The sequence below is a fragment of the Melospiza melodia genome, chromosome 7 (genome assembly GCF_035770615.1).
Source record: "Melospiza melodia melodia isolate bMelMel2 chromosome 7, bMelMel2.pri, whole genome shotgun sequence".
NCBI classification, from domain to species: Eukaryota; Metazoa; Chordata; class Aves; order Passeriformes; family Passerellidae; genus Melospiza; species Melospiza melodia.
This window is the reverse complement of record NC_086200.1, coordinates 29,401,045-29,417,070: the sequence shown is the minus strand read 5'-3', so window position 1 is coordinate 29,417,070 and position 16,026 is coordinate 29,401,045. Positions and strand designations below refer to the sequence as shown.

The window sequence follows — 16,026 nt, the reverse complement described above, 5'->3', positions numbered from 1 at the left end:
AGGCTCCCAGTGGGATGGGGATACAGCAGTGGGGTCCTTACTGGGATCAGGGTGCAGTAGTGGGGTCCCTGATGGGATGGGGATGCAGTGCTGGGCTCCCAGTGGGAAGGGGATTTGGCACGGAGCCCCCAAGCCCAGGGCAGGGACCCGCCGTGCCCCTCTGCAGCAAAGCCACCCTTGTCACGCCGTGAGGCAGGAGTGGGCCCAGCCCTGCCGGCTGCACGTGGAGCAGGAATTGGATCCAGATGTTTCCCCCAGCAGCCGGAAACCGCCTCCCCCATCCCAGCAGTTCCTCCTACAGCCCCACAGGCCTTGGTGGGGACCAGCTCTGCCCAGCATGGAGTGGTGACAACAGGGCTGGGGTCCACCCCGGCCTGGCACAGGCAGCAGAGGGACCAGGCAGCTCAGGAGGGGACGGGGTGGCAATGCCAGCTCTGCCGTGGTGCTCCTGCTCCTGGTGTTTGGGTGCTCACAGTGACAGGACCCCCACACTCCACCCCCTGCTCATCCTCATCCTGCTCATTCCCTTCAAAAACCACCCTGCTCTCATGGCAAAGGAGGGACAGCCACCCCAACCACACTCCACAAGAACTCCCTGCAGGAGAACAGGGATGGGTGCCCATCAGGATGGGTGATCTCTGGGTTCAGCACTCACCATGCCAGTCAGAAGGCAACAAAGCCATAAAAAACTCGAAACCTCAGCAAGGGAGGACCCAGCTCCAGTATCTGGGCACACACAGGCTGGGGAAGGGCTGACAGGCGGCTCCAACAATGGGGTGCACAACACAGGTCACTCCCAACACCATTCCTGAGAGGTCTCCAAAGGACACCACACCCACAGGTCCCTGTCACCCCCTCAGGACATCTCCTGCTTTGGGGAGGGTTCCCAGGGCAGTGGGATGGAGATGCAGCTTTCTGGCCCTGCCACAAGACTGAGGAAAACCACTAAAAAAAACCCTCAAAAACCCATCTGAGAAGGCAGAACCCAAATTCCTCCCCTCTCCCATTATTTAAAGCCCATCCAGCTCCCAAGTCCTCGAGGATGCAAGAATCTCAATTACCATTAAAAGAATGCGTTCCTGCTCCTCCATTACGGAGAAAAGCATGAAAACCCAACCCCTGGGAATTCCACAACTCTAGAAAGAAGAAAAATAAAATATTCATGTAATTTAGATTATTTAAAACGTGGCACTTGGTAAACCAGTCTCTGCACTGGAGGGAACTGGGGGTGCTCACACCTTGCAGAAAGCCAGGACAGGGTCTGGAAAACCCAGTTGTGCCCACACAGATCCTGGTGCCACCCTGGGCACCCCACACCCAGGATCTGGTGTTAAATGGGTTTTTAAACACCTCTGAGCATGTGGGATGCTGCAGAAGGACAGCAGGTTATTTTTATCGCTGCATTAGTTCCAGTTTAATTGCCGGGACGTCATTAACGGCACGGAGCAGGGTCCAGGCATGGGGACACTGACATCAGCGTGTCCTGTCCCAAACCCTGTGGATTGAGAGCATCCACGTGCCTCTCCTCCCACCAACAGAGCTTGGTGACAATCAGGGACAGCAAATATCGACCAGGGACAGGAGCCACCAACCAGGGCTGGACCCTCCCAGCTCATTCCCTCCCTGCCCAGATGCTCCTTCTCCTCCAGCTCCACCCAGCAGCTCCAGAGAAGAGGATTATGGCTCCCTCCTCCTCTTCCTCTCTCCATGGCAGGTCCCAAATCCCTCCAGTGCTCTGCAATTGGGAATTGTCCTGTTGTCCCTGGTTCTCCAGCCCTGGGGATCCATTGTGTCCACCTGGGACCATCTCCCTCCACCAGCCCCTCTCGAAATTCCCGCATCTCCAACAGGGCCAAACACCCCTGGGTTTGTGCCAGAGCCAAAGGCTGGCATCTCTCGGGTCACCCAGAGCTGGCATGCACACTCAGCTCCCAACAGGAAACCTCCCATTGGTGCTGACCAAGACCTTCCCAGCACTGGAGCTGAGCTAATCCCAGGTTTCACACCCCAAAAGGCTGGGGGATGGCACTGCCATCGAGGGGACCCTCTGCTGTCCCTGTCTGCTCTGCGCTCAGGAGAGCACAGGGGAGCAGAGCCACTGCTGATAAACCACCCTGGAGGAAAGCAAAGCTGCCCATAAATAATGGCACGCAAATGGGGACACTGGAACTGCCCTCGTGTCCCAGCCAGGTGTGATCCCAACACCTTCTTTCCATTGGAAATGCCAGGATTGTGCTGCCAGTGGCTGCCCAGAGCTTTGGATCATGCCCAGCACAGTGTCCCCAAGCCACCAGGGACTGGCCATCCTCCAGCCAGGCCCCCAAAACGCCAGATGGGATCAGACACAGGATGTGGGGTGGTTTGCTGGGGGTGGTTTCCCAGCAGATCGAGGTTGCCACAGGTGCCCAGACAGGCAGAGCAGGGACGGGCAGTGTCACAGGAGGTGACAATGGCTTAATCCCAAAATAGGAATGGCTCCTAGCAGGGAAAGCCTGGCCAAGGAGCATCAGCCCCAGATGGACACAGAGCTGCACCCCATACTCTGTAACACCCCCAAACCAGTGCCCCTGCACCAGTTCAGCACTGGGGAGGTGACACCCGGCAGGGACAGGGCCACGTGGCTCCTGCAGAGCCCTGTGACGTTCTCGGGTGGGTTTGCTTTGTAGGGTCAGGGAGGAAGGAACCGGCGCGGAGATGTTTAAGTGGCGTTTCGCCATCGGAAAAAATTAGAGTCACAATATTAATTAATCCTCAAAGCACTTTACGAACATTAACTAATTAAGCCTCCCAACCCCTCTGCGAGGTGGGAAAGGTATCATTGTCCTCGTTTCACGGCTGCAGAAAACCAAGAGTGTGGAGGTGACGTGACTCGCCCAAGGTCGCTGCGAGCCAGGCAAAGGTGGGAACAGGTTCCCAAAATCTGCACCTCGCTCCTCAGCAGGGCAGGACCCAACAGTGCTGAGCATGCTGAGCACCCTGGAGCTCAGGAATGCTGGATTCCAGCATCCCCAGCCAGGTCTCAGCATCCTCATCCCCGTCCCAGCATCCTGATCCCCACCCAGGGCAGGGTGGAGAGGGACAAACCAGGACCTGCATCCCCAAAGGGACATCCTGGGGGAAAATCCCACCAAACCCAGGGGCAGGCAGTAAAAACAGAAACCACCGAGGGGTTTTATGGAAAGCCCCACCGACCCTGCGTGGTTTAAAAGCGATTAGAGCCCTGCCTGGGTTATCAACCAGCGTCTCAATCCCGCGGCATCGATCCGGATAATAGCCGGCAATTGTTCAGATACAATATCATAAAGTCACTTTAACTACAGCCATAAAGCTTCCCCGCCTGCAGCACCGCTGGGCTCCCCACCTCGTGCTGGGGACAGGCACCAGCAGCACGTGCTCAGGGCTGGGGATGGTGGGGGGACCCCTCCAGGACCCCCTGAATAAGGACAGGATCCTCAGGGATCGCCCCTCGTTTCCACTGCTGGGAGTGGAGGGAATGTGGAGCCTCCCAGGGCTCCCCTTGGGAATCTGCAGTGCTGGGGTTAGGGAGCTCCAGTGCAGCCACTGAGATCTGATATTTCAAGTTTTAATCCGTGGGATTGATAGGAATTGGGAGAAATGGGGGGGGGTTCTCCCAAATGTCCCCGTAGAGCAGCCTGGATCCCCCTGCTCCCCTGGTTTGTCATAGTCCCCAATACATGGAAATCCTGGCTGGGCAGTGCTGGAATCTGCCTCCTTCACCTCCTTCCCACTGCAGCCCCCCCATCCCAGGGTGCTCCCAGTTTGTGCTCCCTGCCCTGGGTCCCCAGGAGCGCCACAGGAGAGCAGAGCTCTGGAGGACACCGCTGGAGAACCCAGACTCCTCACCCGCCGCCTCCTCACCCAGCGCTTCCCACTGCTTAATGAGCACAAAATATTTCCATGTTGCCAATTACTTGGTTCGTTTGTGCTGCTGCGGGCAGCGCTGGCGCAGGGAAAATCCCCCCCCAGAGCTGGCCTGGCCCCCAGGGAGCAGGGAGAGCCCTGGCTGGGTCTCCCCAGGGCTGAGCATCCTCATCCTCACCACGCACCCCGAGACCCCCGAGCCCCGGGGTCACCATCATCCGCAGTGACATTCCCATGGCCCCAGCGTGACACAGTAGGAAAGCAATTCCTTGCTTTAAACAAACTTTTGAGAGACTTAGAAAAGGTTTTGGGACCCCTTTTTTTGTCCCCCAGCAGACAATGGGGTCCAATCTGTTGGTGCCACTTTCCAGCACGGAGAAAATCCTGAACAACACCAGAGATGTGCCAACCCCAGGCCATCCCAGCTGGGTCCATCCCTGCTCCCATCACATCTCCAGACAGGATTTCCCCAGCTGGAGCCCTGTCCCCTGGCCAGAATTGCTGCTGTGACCATCACCACAAAACCATTCCAGCAGGTCGATCCCGAGAGCGGCGTTCCTCCCACCTGCACCCATAAATCCTCCCTCCAACTGGAGCAAGGAAGTGATTTATAAGGTGGAATAAAAATCACAACGTTTAAGGAAAAAATATTAAAAAGTCACAAAAATCCATCCAGCTGGATTCCCCTCCCATGGGAATGGGGTCTCAGTGACACCAGGATTTTGGGGCAGCGAGGGACACGCTGGGAAGAGGCCAGAATGAATTGGGTCTGGCGCTGCCAAACCACCTGGATGTGGGATGCACACCGAAATAAGCCACAGATGTGAGCCACCGTGTGCCCACACAGATTCCAAACCAGTGTGGAAAGAGCTGGGGGGCTCCAGTCCCTCCTCATGGAGCCCTGGGCTCTGTGGACACGAACAAGGAACTTCACTGCCGACATCTCAATTTCTGCTCCCATCTGAAATTCCGACATCCAGCCCGGAGCGGGCGGACGCGCTGTACAGCAGGACATGGTGCTGTGAGAGCCACGTCCTTCTCCATCTCTCAATCACTCCACCAACATTAATTCCCTAATTTAGCCCCTGGCAGCAATCCTCACCTTACCCACGGAGAAACTGAGGCTGGGGGAGGGAGAAGCCATTTGTCTCCGAATAACGAGCTGGAAGCCGGATCCAGGATCACCCCCAGCTTGCAGAACAAGAGTCCCTGCTCCCGATCCAAAGCTTTCTATCATAAAAGACAACATTATGATTTATGATTATCATTGCTCAGCTTTGAAATGGAGTCCAGGTTCTCCTGGAGTCCAGATCCTGGCTGTGACACCGGGCCCTGGACATTCCCGCACTGCCGGCACTCCGCATCCCAATGTCGGGAAGAGCCGAGGAACAATGGAAAACTGCAGATGGTGGCAGGATGAGCCAGCAGTTGGGTGCTGGAACTGAGGTCCACTGACCCCAGGAGCCATCACAGAGAGGGGAAAGCTGGGAATGCCAGGAAGAGCAGGCAGGGAGAGCCGGGAGCTGGTCTGAGCTGAAGGTCACTGATGGCAATGAGCGTTAGGAAAGCCGGCACTGGTTGGGCTGGACGCTGCCTCCAGAGCACACACCCTGCAAAAGCAATCCCCGTCCCCAAACCTGCTTCCAACTCTGCCAATTTAGCCTTAAATCCCACCTCAAAGGGTCGCAAGTAATGCCAGGGCTGTGGTGGGGCACTGATCCTGGTGTTCCACAGGACTCAGCACCCGCGCGGCTCTGGCCAAACCAATCCCCGCGGTCCTGCGGTGATCCAGCGGAGACGTGGATGGAACTCGGAGCCAGGAGCCATTTCTATTCCAGACAGGCTCGGATTCTCTGTTGGAAACTACACAGGAGCACCATTTTGACCAGCATTTACAGCCGGGACAGGTGCCAGAATTCTGGTGTGCCAGTGCCGTAGCCGACGGCGGATCTCCAACAATGGGACGGTCACTGGGACAGTCACGGCACAGCCGCGGCTCCATCCCGAGCCCCTCAGCCAGAGCAGCAGATTCTCCCAACCACCCAGCACCAAAGATCTTAAAAAAGCCAAGGAGAAAGCTTGGAGCATTCCCAAGATCGACACCAAGCCCTGGAGCATGAGGCTGATCCTGAGAGAAGAACCTTGCAAGGTTCAGAAAAACAGCGATTTCCCAAATAAAGGATTTGTGATTTCCCAAATAAAGGATTTTGCAGCAAACCCAGCCCTCACCCAAACCCCTCAGCAGCAGCATGGAGAGGGGATGGGGGAGAGTCCTCACCCTAAAATGGGGATCCCAGGAGCTCACCCAGGGATGAGAGAGCGGCCGGACACACAAAGAGAGGGAATTCCAGTTACAGGATTTGTACAGGTTTTTTAAAATGCAGAAAAATGGTGGAAAGGCAGGAAAAAGCGGAATGGGAAAATTGAAACATACGAACACCAGGAGGGAGGGAAATGCTCCTGCGAAAGAGAATTTTTTCCCAGTAGTATCACTCCTACCTCCCACCCCACTCTCCTGGATGCCCTGCTCAGTCAGTGCTGAGAATTGGGCGAAATTTGGAAAAAACTCATTTGGAAGGGTCGGCACATCAGCTCTGGCTCAGGCAGCTCCAGCGCAGTGTTGGGTAAAAATAAAACACAATTTGTGGGCACAATGTAAGAAGAAGGGGTCGGCGAGCCAACCAGGAAGGTTTGTGGAATTCCAGCAGAAAGATTGTTCCAAATTCCTGGATTTGGAAAAAGCTGATATTCCAGAGGTGAAGAACGGCTGACGAAAGGTCCTTTAGATTTCAGGGAAAAGGGAAAACAACCGCTGTTGTATCGTATAAAAGCACCAACCATTCCAAAACAACCTTGGAATAAAAACGCCCATCCCAGCACAGGATGGGAACGGACAGACGGACACGGCCCAGGCGGCTCCACCAACCCAACCCGGCAGCGCTGGGGCTGTGCCAGCATCTCCCGACCCTTCGGAAGCCGGGTACCCCCGGCCCTCCCCGCCGTCCCGGGGGGCTCTGCCCCGCGTTTTTCCACTCAATTTCCTCCCCGCGTCGGCAGGAGATAAATCCCTCTGCTGAGGCAGGCGGCCGGAACGGCAAAGCCAGCGGTGCCAAGTTTAATAAGCAACCCTGATCGAGAATCCAGATAATAATTGGGATTATCGAGCTGGCTGGGAAAGAGCTTCCTCAGCTCCTGACGGCACCCGCGCCCGGCACCCGGGTGACAATGACACCCGCGGGGTCCCCAGTGGGGCTGGGACGTTGATGGGAGACTGGGATGCTCCTGAGGAGCAGCAGAAGCCCGTCCATCACTGAATATTAAAATAAAATCAAAATAATACACCTCTTTCTGAGTGCTCCGCGTGCTGTCAGAACCTGCGGCACAAGGGAGCCCCCAAAATTCCATGGGAAGAGCCTGGGGGTCCCAGCTCCATCCCCACCTCTGCAGGAGCTTCCCTGCATCCTGATTTTTGTGGGGGACACACGGAGCCAGCACCGTCCCAGCGCCTGTGGAGAAGCTCAGCCGCTGAAATAATCCCGTCGCGGTTGAATTTTGTGCAGGGCACGAGGTCCAGGGGCTTTCTTTCCTCAGTGGAAACGGGATTGGAAAAGGGAAGAATTGGGATTTTTCGAGTTCTCTACAGGGTCAGGCTGATTTTATTTTACTGCAAATATAAATAGGGTTTTTGATAAATAAAAAAAAAAAAAGTCTAAATAAAACCCCCCTGGAAGACATGGCACGGAATTTGGAATGCTGGCAGGAATTGCTGTAGCCGGGCTGAGTGCTCTGGAATATTTGTATTTGCTGTCTAAACACTTTATCTCTTTCCCAGCACATGGGTGAGTTTTGCTCCCGTGTAATGTTCAAGGAAAAATAAACCGAGACGGATAATTCCTCCTCTTCTGCAGATAGAAAAAGAAAAATCCGACAAAACTTGGTTGCACTGGGGGGAAACAGCAAAATATTTCCAGGGAAATTCGGCCGAACGCCAAGGAAATAGATGGGGGAGGCAATTGGGATGTGGCAGGAGGAGGAAGATGGGGATGGAATGGGGATTCCCCATTCCCAGCCATTAAAAACCCCCATAACCATTTATTCCCTTTTTTTTCCCAAAAAGTCAGCGGCGCTGGGAATTGAAGCCGAGCGAGGCTTGGCACAAAAGATCCGAAATCCAGAGTTGGATTCTTGGGAGATTTTGGTGCTGGTGGAGAAGGAGCTGAAACAAAAAGTCCGTTCCTGGAGTCGAACAAAAAAAAAAGGTATTGAGGGATGGTGTAAAACTCTGCGGATCTGGGAACGCTTCGGCAGCGCAGCGGGAGTACTGGGGTGGGAATACTGGTGGTGGGAATATCAGTGGGGGGAATACTGGTGGTGGGAATATCAGTGGTGGGAATACCAGTTTTGGCATCCACAGGGAGCGGTGGCTCCAGGTCCAGCACTAGGATGAGGTTTAGTGGGATCGACCTGGCACGGGCAGCTCCGGCGTTTGCACGGACACACACGCGTGTGCTTGGTGCTTCACAGCTGCAGGAAAACAGGAAAATCCCACAAAACAAGGCTGGAGAAGCTGGAAACATCAAGGAAAGAGGAAAATCGGGAGGTCAGGAAGAGGTGATGAGCTGAGGGAGCGTAGGGATGGATCCCACAGGGTCCCACCATGGCATAAATTAATCCCATGGGATCCCACCCCAGCACAGGTGTATCCCAAAGGATCCCAGCATGGCACGTGGGTATCCCACAGGATCCCACCACAGCACAGCCCCACCAGGACATGGTTCAGCCCTGTGGCTGTTCCTCTCCAGCAGCAGCATCACCCCCTGCTCCGCTGGGCCTTGGGAAGCAAACACGGGAAGAGGGGAAAAATTTAAAAGTGGAAGAATTAAAAAAAAAAAAAGTCTAAACCCCTGTTTCTGAATCCCTCTCATGTTGTTTCAAAATGAAGGATGTGCCCTAAAGGTGACACACCTGTCCCATACAGAGCTGGTGTCACACCAAGGGAAATGCCAGGAATGCTCCCACGCTCCGAGCACCACCTTGCCTTGCCAAAATCCACAAAGCTTTGATTTCTCCACGGGTTTGGGGCTCAACAAGAAAATTCTGGCAAAACCACTTCCCAGCCGCCCTTTAGGGTGAAGCCTCAGGCTGGCGGCTCCATGGCCGTGGATCTCCCCATCACCAGCCCTGAAGGCATCGCAGCTGAGGCCACAGAGTGACCCCGGTGGTGACCCCAGCCCTGCCCTCACCCCCTCCCAGCACAGCCCACTCACAACACCCCCCCAGAGCCCCCGCTCAGCTCTTTTGAGCCGGGAGCCTCATTAGGAGGTAATTAGCTGCGGAACAATGGGAAGCTCTTTAGCAGCCCAGGCACAGCAGCAGCAACAAGCCAAGGGGGGGAAAAGAGGGAGGAGAAATAAATAAATAACAACACTGTGACCACCCGGGAACAAGCCAGGACGGAGCAGGGACACGGGCTCCATCCACCTTCCCCGCTCTCAGCTTTGTCCCTTCCCGCTTCTCCTGCCGGGATCAAACCAACCCTGGTGCATCCCACACCCCACGGGCGCCATTTCCCCGGCCAGCCAGTGGGAACAGCCATGGGGCCCCCAAATCCACAATGGGGCAAAGAGTTTGGGAGCACAGATACCCCTAAACACAGCCCTGGCTTTGGGGAGGGCTTCTAAAATGCCTCAGGAATTCATCTGGCAAAGACCAAAGTGGCCAGCGGGTAATCCCAACACTCTGGAGAATCATGGAATCACTTGGATTGGGAAAGAGCTCCAAAATCCTGATTGCCAGCCATAATCCAGCCTGGACTCTTGGAGCACGGTGCTTCTCCCTGTATTTGCAGAGGCCAAACAGGGCCTGGTCCTGTTTTTGGGATGGATCTCCAAGCAGAGGGAAGCGACCATCAGGATGAGCATTGAGTCATGGCAAAGGGGGAAAAGGAATTGAAACAGCTCTCAGGGGCTGCAGGTAACATTGCTCCGAGCTGCCTGCCTTCCATAAATCCCATTAAATCCAAGGGAGTGGGGCAGGATCTCTGCCCCAAGTGGGGAAAACCAGCTTGGATCAGAACGGAGCCTCAGAAATCACGATTAATATCTAACACAAAAGAACCGAAATTGTCACCATCAGGAACGAGGAGCTATTTAAGGAACAATTGCTGCAATTTTCCAGCCAACCCAGCAGCTGAACCTTGTCAGGCACAGGCAGGTATGGCTCCAGCCAGCTCCTGATGTGGCACTGGGATGGACACAGGCAGACAGCCCTGGAGCCAGGTAAACCCACAGCCAGGTACTGCCTGGAGCCCCCAGGTAGGAATTCCAGGGGAATGTCACACAGGGGTGGCACAGCACTGCCAGACAGGGGAATTTTTGGCATTCGGATTATTTGTGTGCGTAAAGTGTATTTATGTGGGAGTGGGGTGGGGTGAATAAACACCTACATATGCAAATAAATCGATAATTTCTATAATAGATATTTATATATTTGTATGTAAATATATATAAAAATCAATATATATAAATGTAAATATAAATGTGCCTTTCTTTATACAGCAGCACTTTCAAAGCTTTCCATGGTACCCCCACAGGGCACCTTTCACCCCCTGGACTGTTCCCACTGCCAACCCTCTGTGTGTACCCCAGGATACCCCAGGAACCAGGGGGGATTCTGGGGGGATCCAGGGGGGGATTTTGGGGGGATTCTGGGGGGAATCTGACCCTCCAGCAGCTCCACACACCCCCAGCCCATCCTCGCATTAGGATGCGGCGCATGGCCGGCATTTGGATACCAAATGTGCAACCAGCAGGGAATGTAATTGCGGTCCCTGGAAAGGGACAGGCGGAGACGGCGACGGGCACGGAGAGAGAATCCTGTCAGCGACGCCGGCCTGCTGGTGTCTGCTCTCCATTAACCACTCGCCGCAGCCCTGGGCTGGTGAGGAATTGCTAACACGGCTTAACGGGCTGGAAAAGAGGGGTGGGAAGGGCTGGGAGTGATCTCGGCACAAAGGGAGAGCAGAAGGAGGAAAAACTCAAAGAGCAGGAATTGCACAGGACGAGGCTGAGAGCTGGCACACCCAAACACCCAGCGCCGCTCTGGCACGCCGAGAGGGGACTGGGGCTGATGGTGACACAGGAATAACCCAAGTGCCAGGGTTAAAATTCACATTAAAAGCACTTCAAGGGGGGGGAAACAGGGCAAAATTCACATTAAAATCACGCCAAAGAGGAAACAGGGCAAAATTCACATTAAAATCACGCCAAGGGGGAAACAGGGCATGTTTCTGATGTGGGCCTCAGTACGATGTCCATGGGAGCAGGGAGGGGAGACACAGAGAACTGGGGACCCCAAAAGTCCCAGCCAAAGCCAGGACAGAGAGGTTTTGGGATCCAGCCCCAAACCAACATGGAGACATGGGTGGGATCACCCAAGCTGAGCCCTCTTGCTCGGCCACCCCTCTGCAGCACCAAATTCCCATGAAAAAAACAGATGTGGCATCATCTTCACTCCCTTCATGGAGAAGTGGGACATGCAGCCTGGCCACAGCCCCTCGTGACACACAGGTGGGCAAGTTGGCCCTGGTTTGGTGGTCAGTGGGTCACGGCCACGGCTTTCCTGGCCACGGCCACCACGCTCCAGCCTCTTGGACAAAGCACCAGCGACTGGCAAGCGCCAGGGCTGCAGCTCCAGGAGATGGGAATGCAGGAAAAAGGGGCACAAAATGCAATGGGATTGGCAACATGATCTAAATCCCCTCTCCAAGATGTGCCCCGCTCGCCTCAACCCCACCACCCCTGTGGCAGAGGCACCTTTTTCCCCCGAAAAGTCCTGCTCTGCCATCACCCTGAGCATCACCTGGCTCGGTAAATCCCCCTGCCAGAAACCATTTCTCCGGTTCTCGATCCCAGGATTGGGGAGTGCAGAGGAGCAGAACAGAAATCCCAGCTGTGCTCACAAACCACGCCGAAAAATAATACAGAAATCAGCAAAAGAGGCGTTCGGAGGCAGCGCCGTGACCTCGGCGCTGAACCAGGCCACGGGCACGATCCCGCCCGGTCCTGGGGATCCGTGCTGTGCACAGAGGGAGGAGAACCCCTGTCACCGTGCACATTCCTGCCGTGGATCCAGGCACACGGCAGTGACCATGGGATTGCTGCAGGAACACCGACCAGCGCTCGGGAATGACGATTCCCTGCCCGTCACCCAGCAGAGCTGGGCACGGCAACGAATCCCAAACCCTCCGTGCTTCCGTGGCTTCCCAGGGGTTTCCAGCATGGCCACAAGACCATGGGTCATGATCACAGGCCTGGGGACCTTCTGAAGACAGGTCACTCCATCCCACAGACCCTTTCCCCCATAGCACGGAGGTTTTCCCATATCCCTGATTTTTTGTCGCGCGGCGCCGCGTGCCGAGACATCCACCCTAAACCCGCTGTGGGGGTGGGGGGGAAAATGGGGGGCCAAAACTGGACACCCCAACCCGCTGGTGATGCTGGACACTCCAGCACACCCAAATCGCCCCGGTTGGCTCCCGTGGAAAATCCACCCTGGAATGCTACGGGTGAGCGGCTCCTGCACCAGAAAACACGGAGCGATGAGCCCTGGGTGTTGTGCCAGAGCCCTGCCCGCAGTGCCAGGCCAGGGAGGAGCCCCAAGGTCCCATCCATGGGCACATCACCCTGGACACGAGCAATGGATCCACCCATGGCCGGCCCAGCCATGGCCAACAGATCCACACCCGGGGAGCGACCATCGGCAGCGCCCGTCCGTGCCGCGGAGCAAAAACCCACACTTCCACATGGCAACAAAACTGCCCATTATTATATAATTCTGCCTTCATCATCCTTCATATTTTTTTCCTGGATAACCTAGGAGTTTCAGCCAGCCAAACGTTTTCCTAGCGCATCCTCACGAAACCATTTAAAAATAAAAATAAACCTTGTAAATCCACAGCGAGTGGTTAAATCTCTCCCCAGAACAGGGAAATTGCAGCATCCCGAGGTACCACTTATTTTTAATTTAGCCCCAATTATGAAATATAGAATTATTCTAATCTGGGCAAATCATATCGACCATGAGATTTATTCCTGTCTTTTATAAAATGTAGATTGCTGTATAAACCTGAAGAAAAATATTTAGCGGCAGAGAAGGTCTGTGGGTTCAAACAGGACATTTTAACCTTGGGTCTTTTCCCCCTTTTTTTTTTAAACCCCTTTTAATTTCCCCTTTACTAAAGGAGATGTTGGCAGGGGGGGAGAAAAGAATGAAAACAAGCGACCAGAAAACACAGAAATACATTTTTTCCTTCATTTTTAAGAATGAGGCGGTCTTGTAGTAACTCCAGTGGAAAAAAAAAAATAAACCCACCGCTGGGTTCAAAAAGGGAATAAGCAGGAAACTCAATGGCAATTTCAATCTTTGCAACCCCTAATAAATTGCCTCGAATTCCGAGAGCCGAAGGCGCAGGCGGGGAGCGCTGGCGACACGGGGCGCTCCCACATTGGGGAAATTTGGGTCACATCCCGGAGCCAGGCGCTGCGGACGTGCCTGCTGAACCCACCAGCCATTGTCTGCTCTTCCCTCCCAGCCCCTCGCTCTTCCCCCTCCACTCCATTTTTTATTTTTCCCCCCCCCCCCCACACCGTCCTCGAAAATATTTTCCCTGCCAACAGCAGATTTAGAAATGTATAAATATATATATATATATATGGGATAATGATCCACCGTGGATTTTTCCAGGAGAAATTGTCGGCGGCTTCTACGAAGGGGTGAAGGGGATGGAGGTGACGCCATCAGCGGTGCTGGGTCCCGGGACGACCCTCACCACTGGCCAAGGGGCCACTTTTGGCTGTTGGCACCACCATCAGAACCCTTGGGTGCCAAATCCCATCCCCAGGAACCCCTGAGCGCCAAATCCCGAACGTCAGAACCTTTGGGCGCCAACTCCCAGCCATTGGAACCTTTGGGTGCCAAAATCCCAGCCACCACCCCAACCACCCTCATCTCCAGGATGCCAGAGTTGGACCCGGGGGGGACACCTCACACGTGGTTGGCATTTGGGAGAACAAAAACCACAAAGTGTGGGAGCACCAGGAGCTAAAAAAAATCAAAAAAACTTCGCAATGGGCAAAGAAAAAAGAAAAAAAAAAATAGGGAAAAAAACAAAATAATTCCCTGGCTCTTACAATCCCCCACAAAAATGTGAGGGAGATAATAAAATCCATATGCACCGCAGGCGGCCCGCGACGCAGGCACCACCGCCAAGGAACCACCAGCAAGGCACAAAGGGACGGGCTGGCCCCAGTTTTGGGGAGCACAGAGGGGCACGGGTGGGTCCCCCCAAAGGGATGTGTGGAGGTTGGGTGGACACCAGGTGCTGCTGAGGGTTCTCAGCCCTGCGCACGTCCCAGCGCCGAAATGGAACTTTATGCAGCTGCACTGGTGACATCGAGGGAGAGAAGGTGGCACCGAGGGTCCCCTCATGGATGGCAGAAGGGGATGAGGCACGCAGAGCTGGAGGAGCTGCCCCACATCCCTGGCAGCTCTGGGGATGAGGACCAGGCCACGCCGTGCCCCACAAGGCCACTGTCACACAGGGATTGAGGGGGACAAAGAACTCTCTGCTTGACCCAGAAAACAGGACAGCCCAAAACCAGGGACCACGGGGGCTGCACCCACCAAGCTCATCCCTCACCGCTCACTGACACTGCCAGGCTTGGGAGAACTTTGAGGAATTTGGGGGGAAATGAGGATTTGGTGGCTGGTGCTTGTTCTTACAGGAATCCCCAAAACCAGGCCCGTTCAGACCACAAAGAATGTCCCCAACAGGGAGGGTTGGGGGGTCCCAAAGGTCCCAACCACCTGAGCATCCCCAGAGCAGAATTCCTCCCGCTTCCAACTCACCAGCAGTTTTGGGTTCCTCAAAATCGCGAACAAAGAAACACGACAGAAACAAAACTCTTGCCCCCAAAGAAAAAAAAAAAAAACACTTGGTGGGGATAAAAAAAAAAAACACACAGAAAAATCGAAATTCCAACTAGAGTCAGGAAACGAAGCCAACTGTGGGGATTGCGCTCCCAGGATGGGAATGACTCGGGAGCAGCAGGGCCGGCCATCCCCAGCCCCGCACGCCCCGTGCCCCCCTCGGGCCCGTTTTGCCATTTTCCCCCCAGATCGTTCTTCCCGACTCCCCCGCAGCCGCACCCGCCGCTTTGGGCGGATTTCGGGGTTTTTCTCGCAGAACCTTCATCCCCGGAGAGGGACCGGGATGGCGGGGGGGGAGGAACTTGAACTTCCCCGAAGTTGGGCGCGGAGGGGCGGGGGGGGCCGAGCCGCAGCCGCCGCCGCCCCCGGGAACGCGCCCCGCGCCCCGCGATGCTCCCGGCGCTGCCGCAGCCCCCGGGGACGCTCCGCCCGGGGCCCCGCGGGAACTTTCGGGGAAGGGAGCCCCGGGGACCACCCCCCCTCCCCGGGGCCGCCCAGCCCGTTCACCGGACCCCACCGGGGGCTCGAGGGGGACCCGAGCGGCCACGGGCGGCGGCGGCCGCTGTCACCGGGCGCTCAGCGGGTGTGCGTGCGGGGGGAAACACCGAGTGGAAGTCGGGCGCCGAGGCCGCCCCCGCCGCCCCCCGCCTCACCTGGGATTGCTCCGGTTCCAGTAGACGGCGAAGCGGTCCGAGATAACTTTCCCGGTCTCGTCGGTCCAGACGCAGACGCCGAGGAGCGCGGCGAGCAGCGCGGCCGCCCCGCAGCGCACCATCGTCCCGGCGGGCGGCGGGCGCGGCTCCGGCCGCTTCAGGGGGCGGCGGGGCCCTGGGGCCGGCCGGGGACGGCGGGCGGGCGGCGGGCGGCGGCGGCGGCGGGCGGGCGCCCAGCCCTCACCATCGCCCGCGGCCCCGGGCGCCGTCAGCGGGGGGACTCGGGGGCGGCCGCGGTGCGGCGGCGCCGGGGCAGCCGCATCCCGCGCTCGGGCGGCGGGGACCGGCCCGGTTGCCGCGGCGCCCCGGGATCGCCCCGGTACCGGGAACCTTCCGCCACCCCCCACCACCACCTCCCGCGCCCAACTTCGGCCAAGTTCCTCCGAGCCCCGCGGCGCCGCCGCCGCCGCCCGGCGCCGAGCCCCCGGTGCTGCCGCCGCAC

General features: G+C 56.4%; 1 protein-coding gene across 1 annotated transcript in view; it reads right to left on the bottom strand.

Moving 5' to 3' along the window:
- The window catches only part of EFNA2 (ephrin A2), a 42,651-nt gene extending 27,005 nt beyond the window's left edge, over nucleotides 1-15,646 (bottom strand). The window contains exon 1 of the mRNA XM_063161044.1: nucleotides 15,525-15,646. Within this exon, the coding sequence (XP_063017114.1) occupies nucleotides 15,525-15,646 (122 nt within the window). The remainder of the gene's footprint in view (nucleotides 1-15,524) is intronic.
- Between the last annotated feature and the right edge of the window lie 380 nt (nucleotides 15,647-16,026).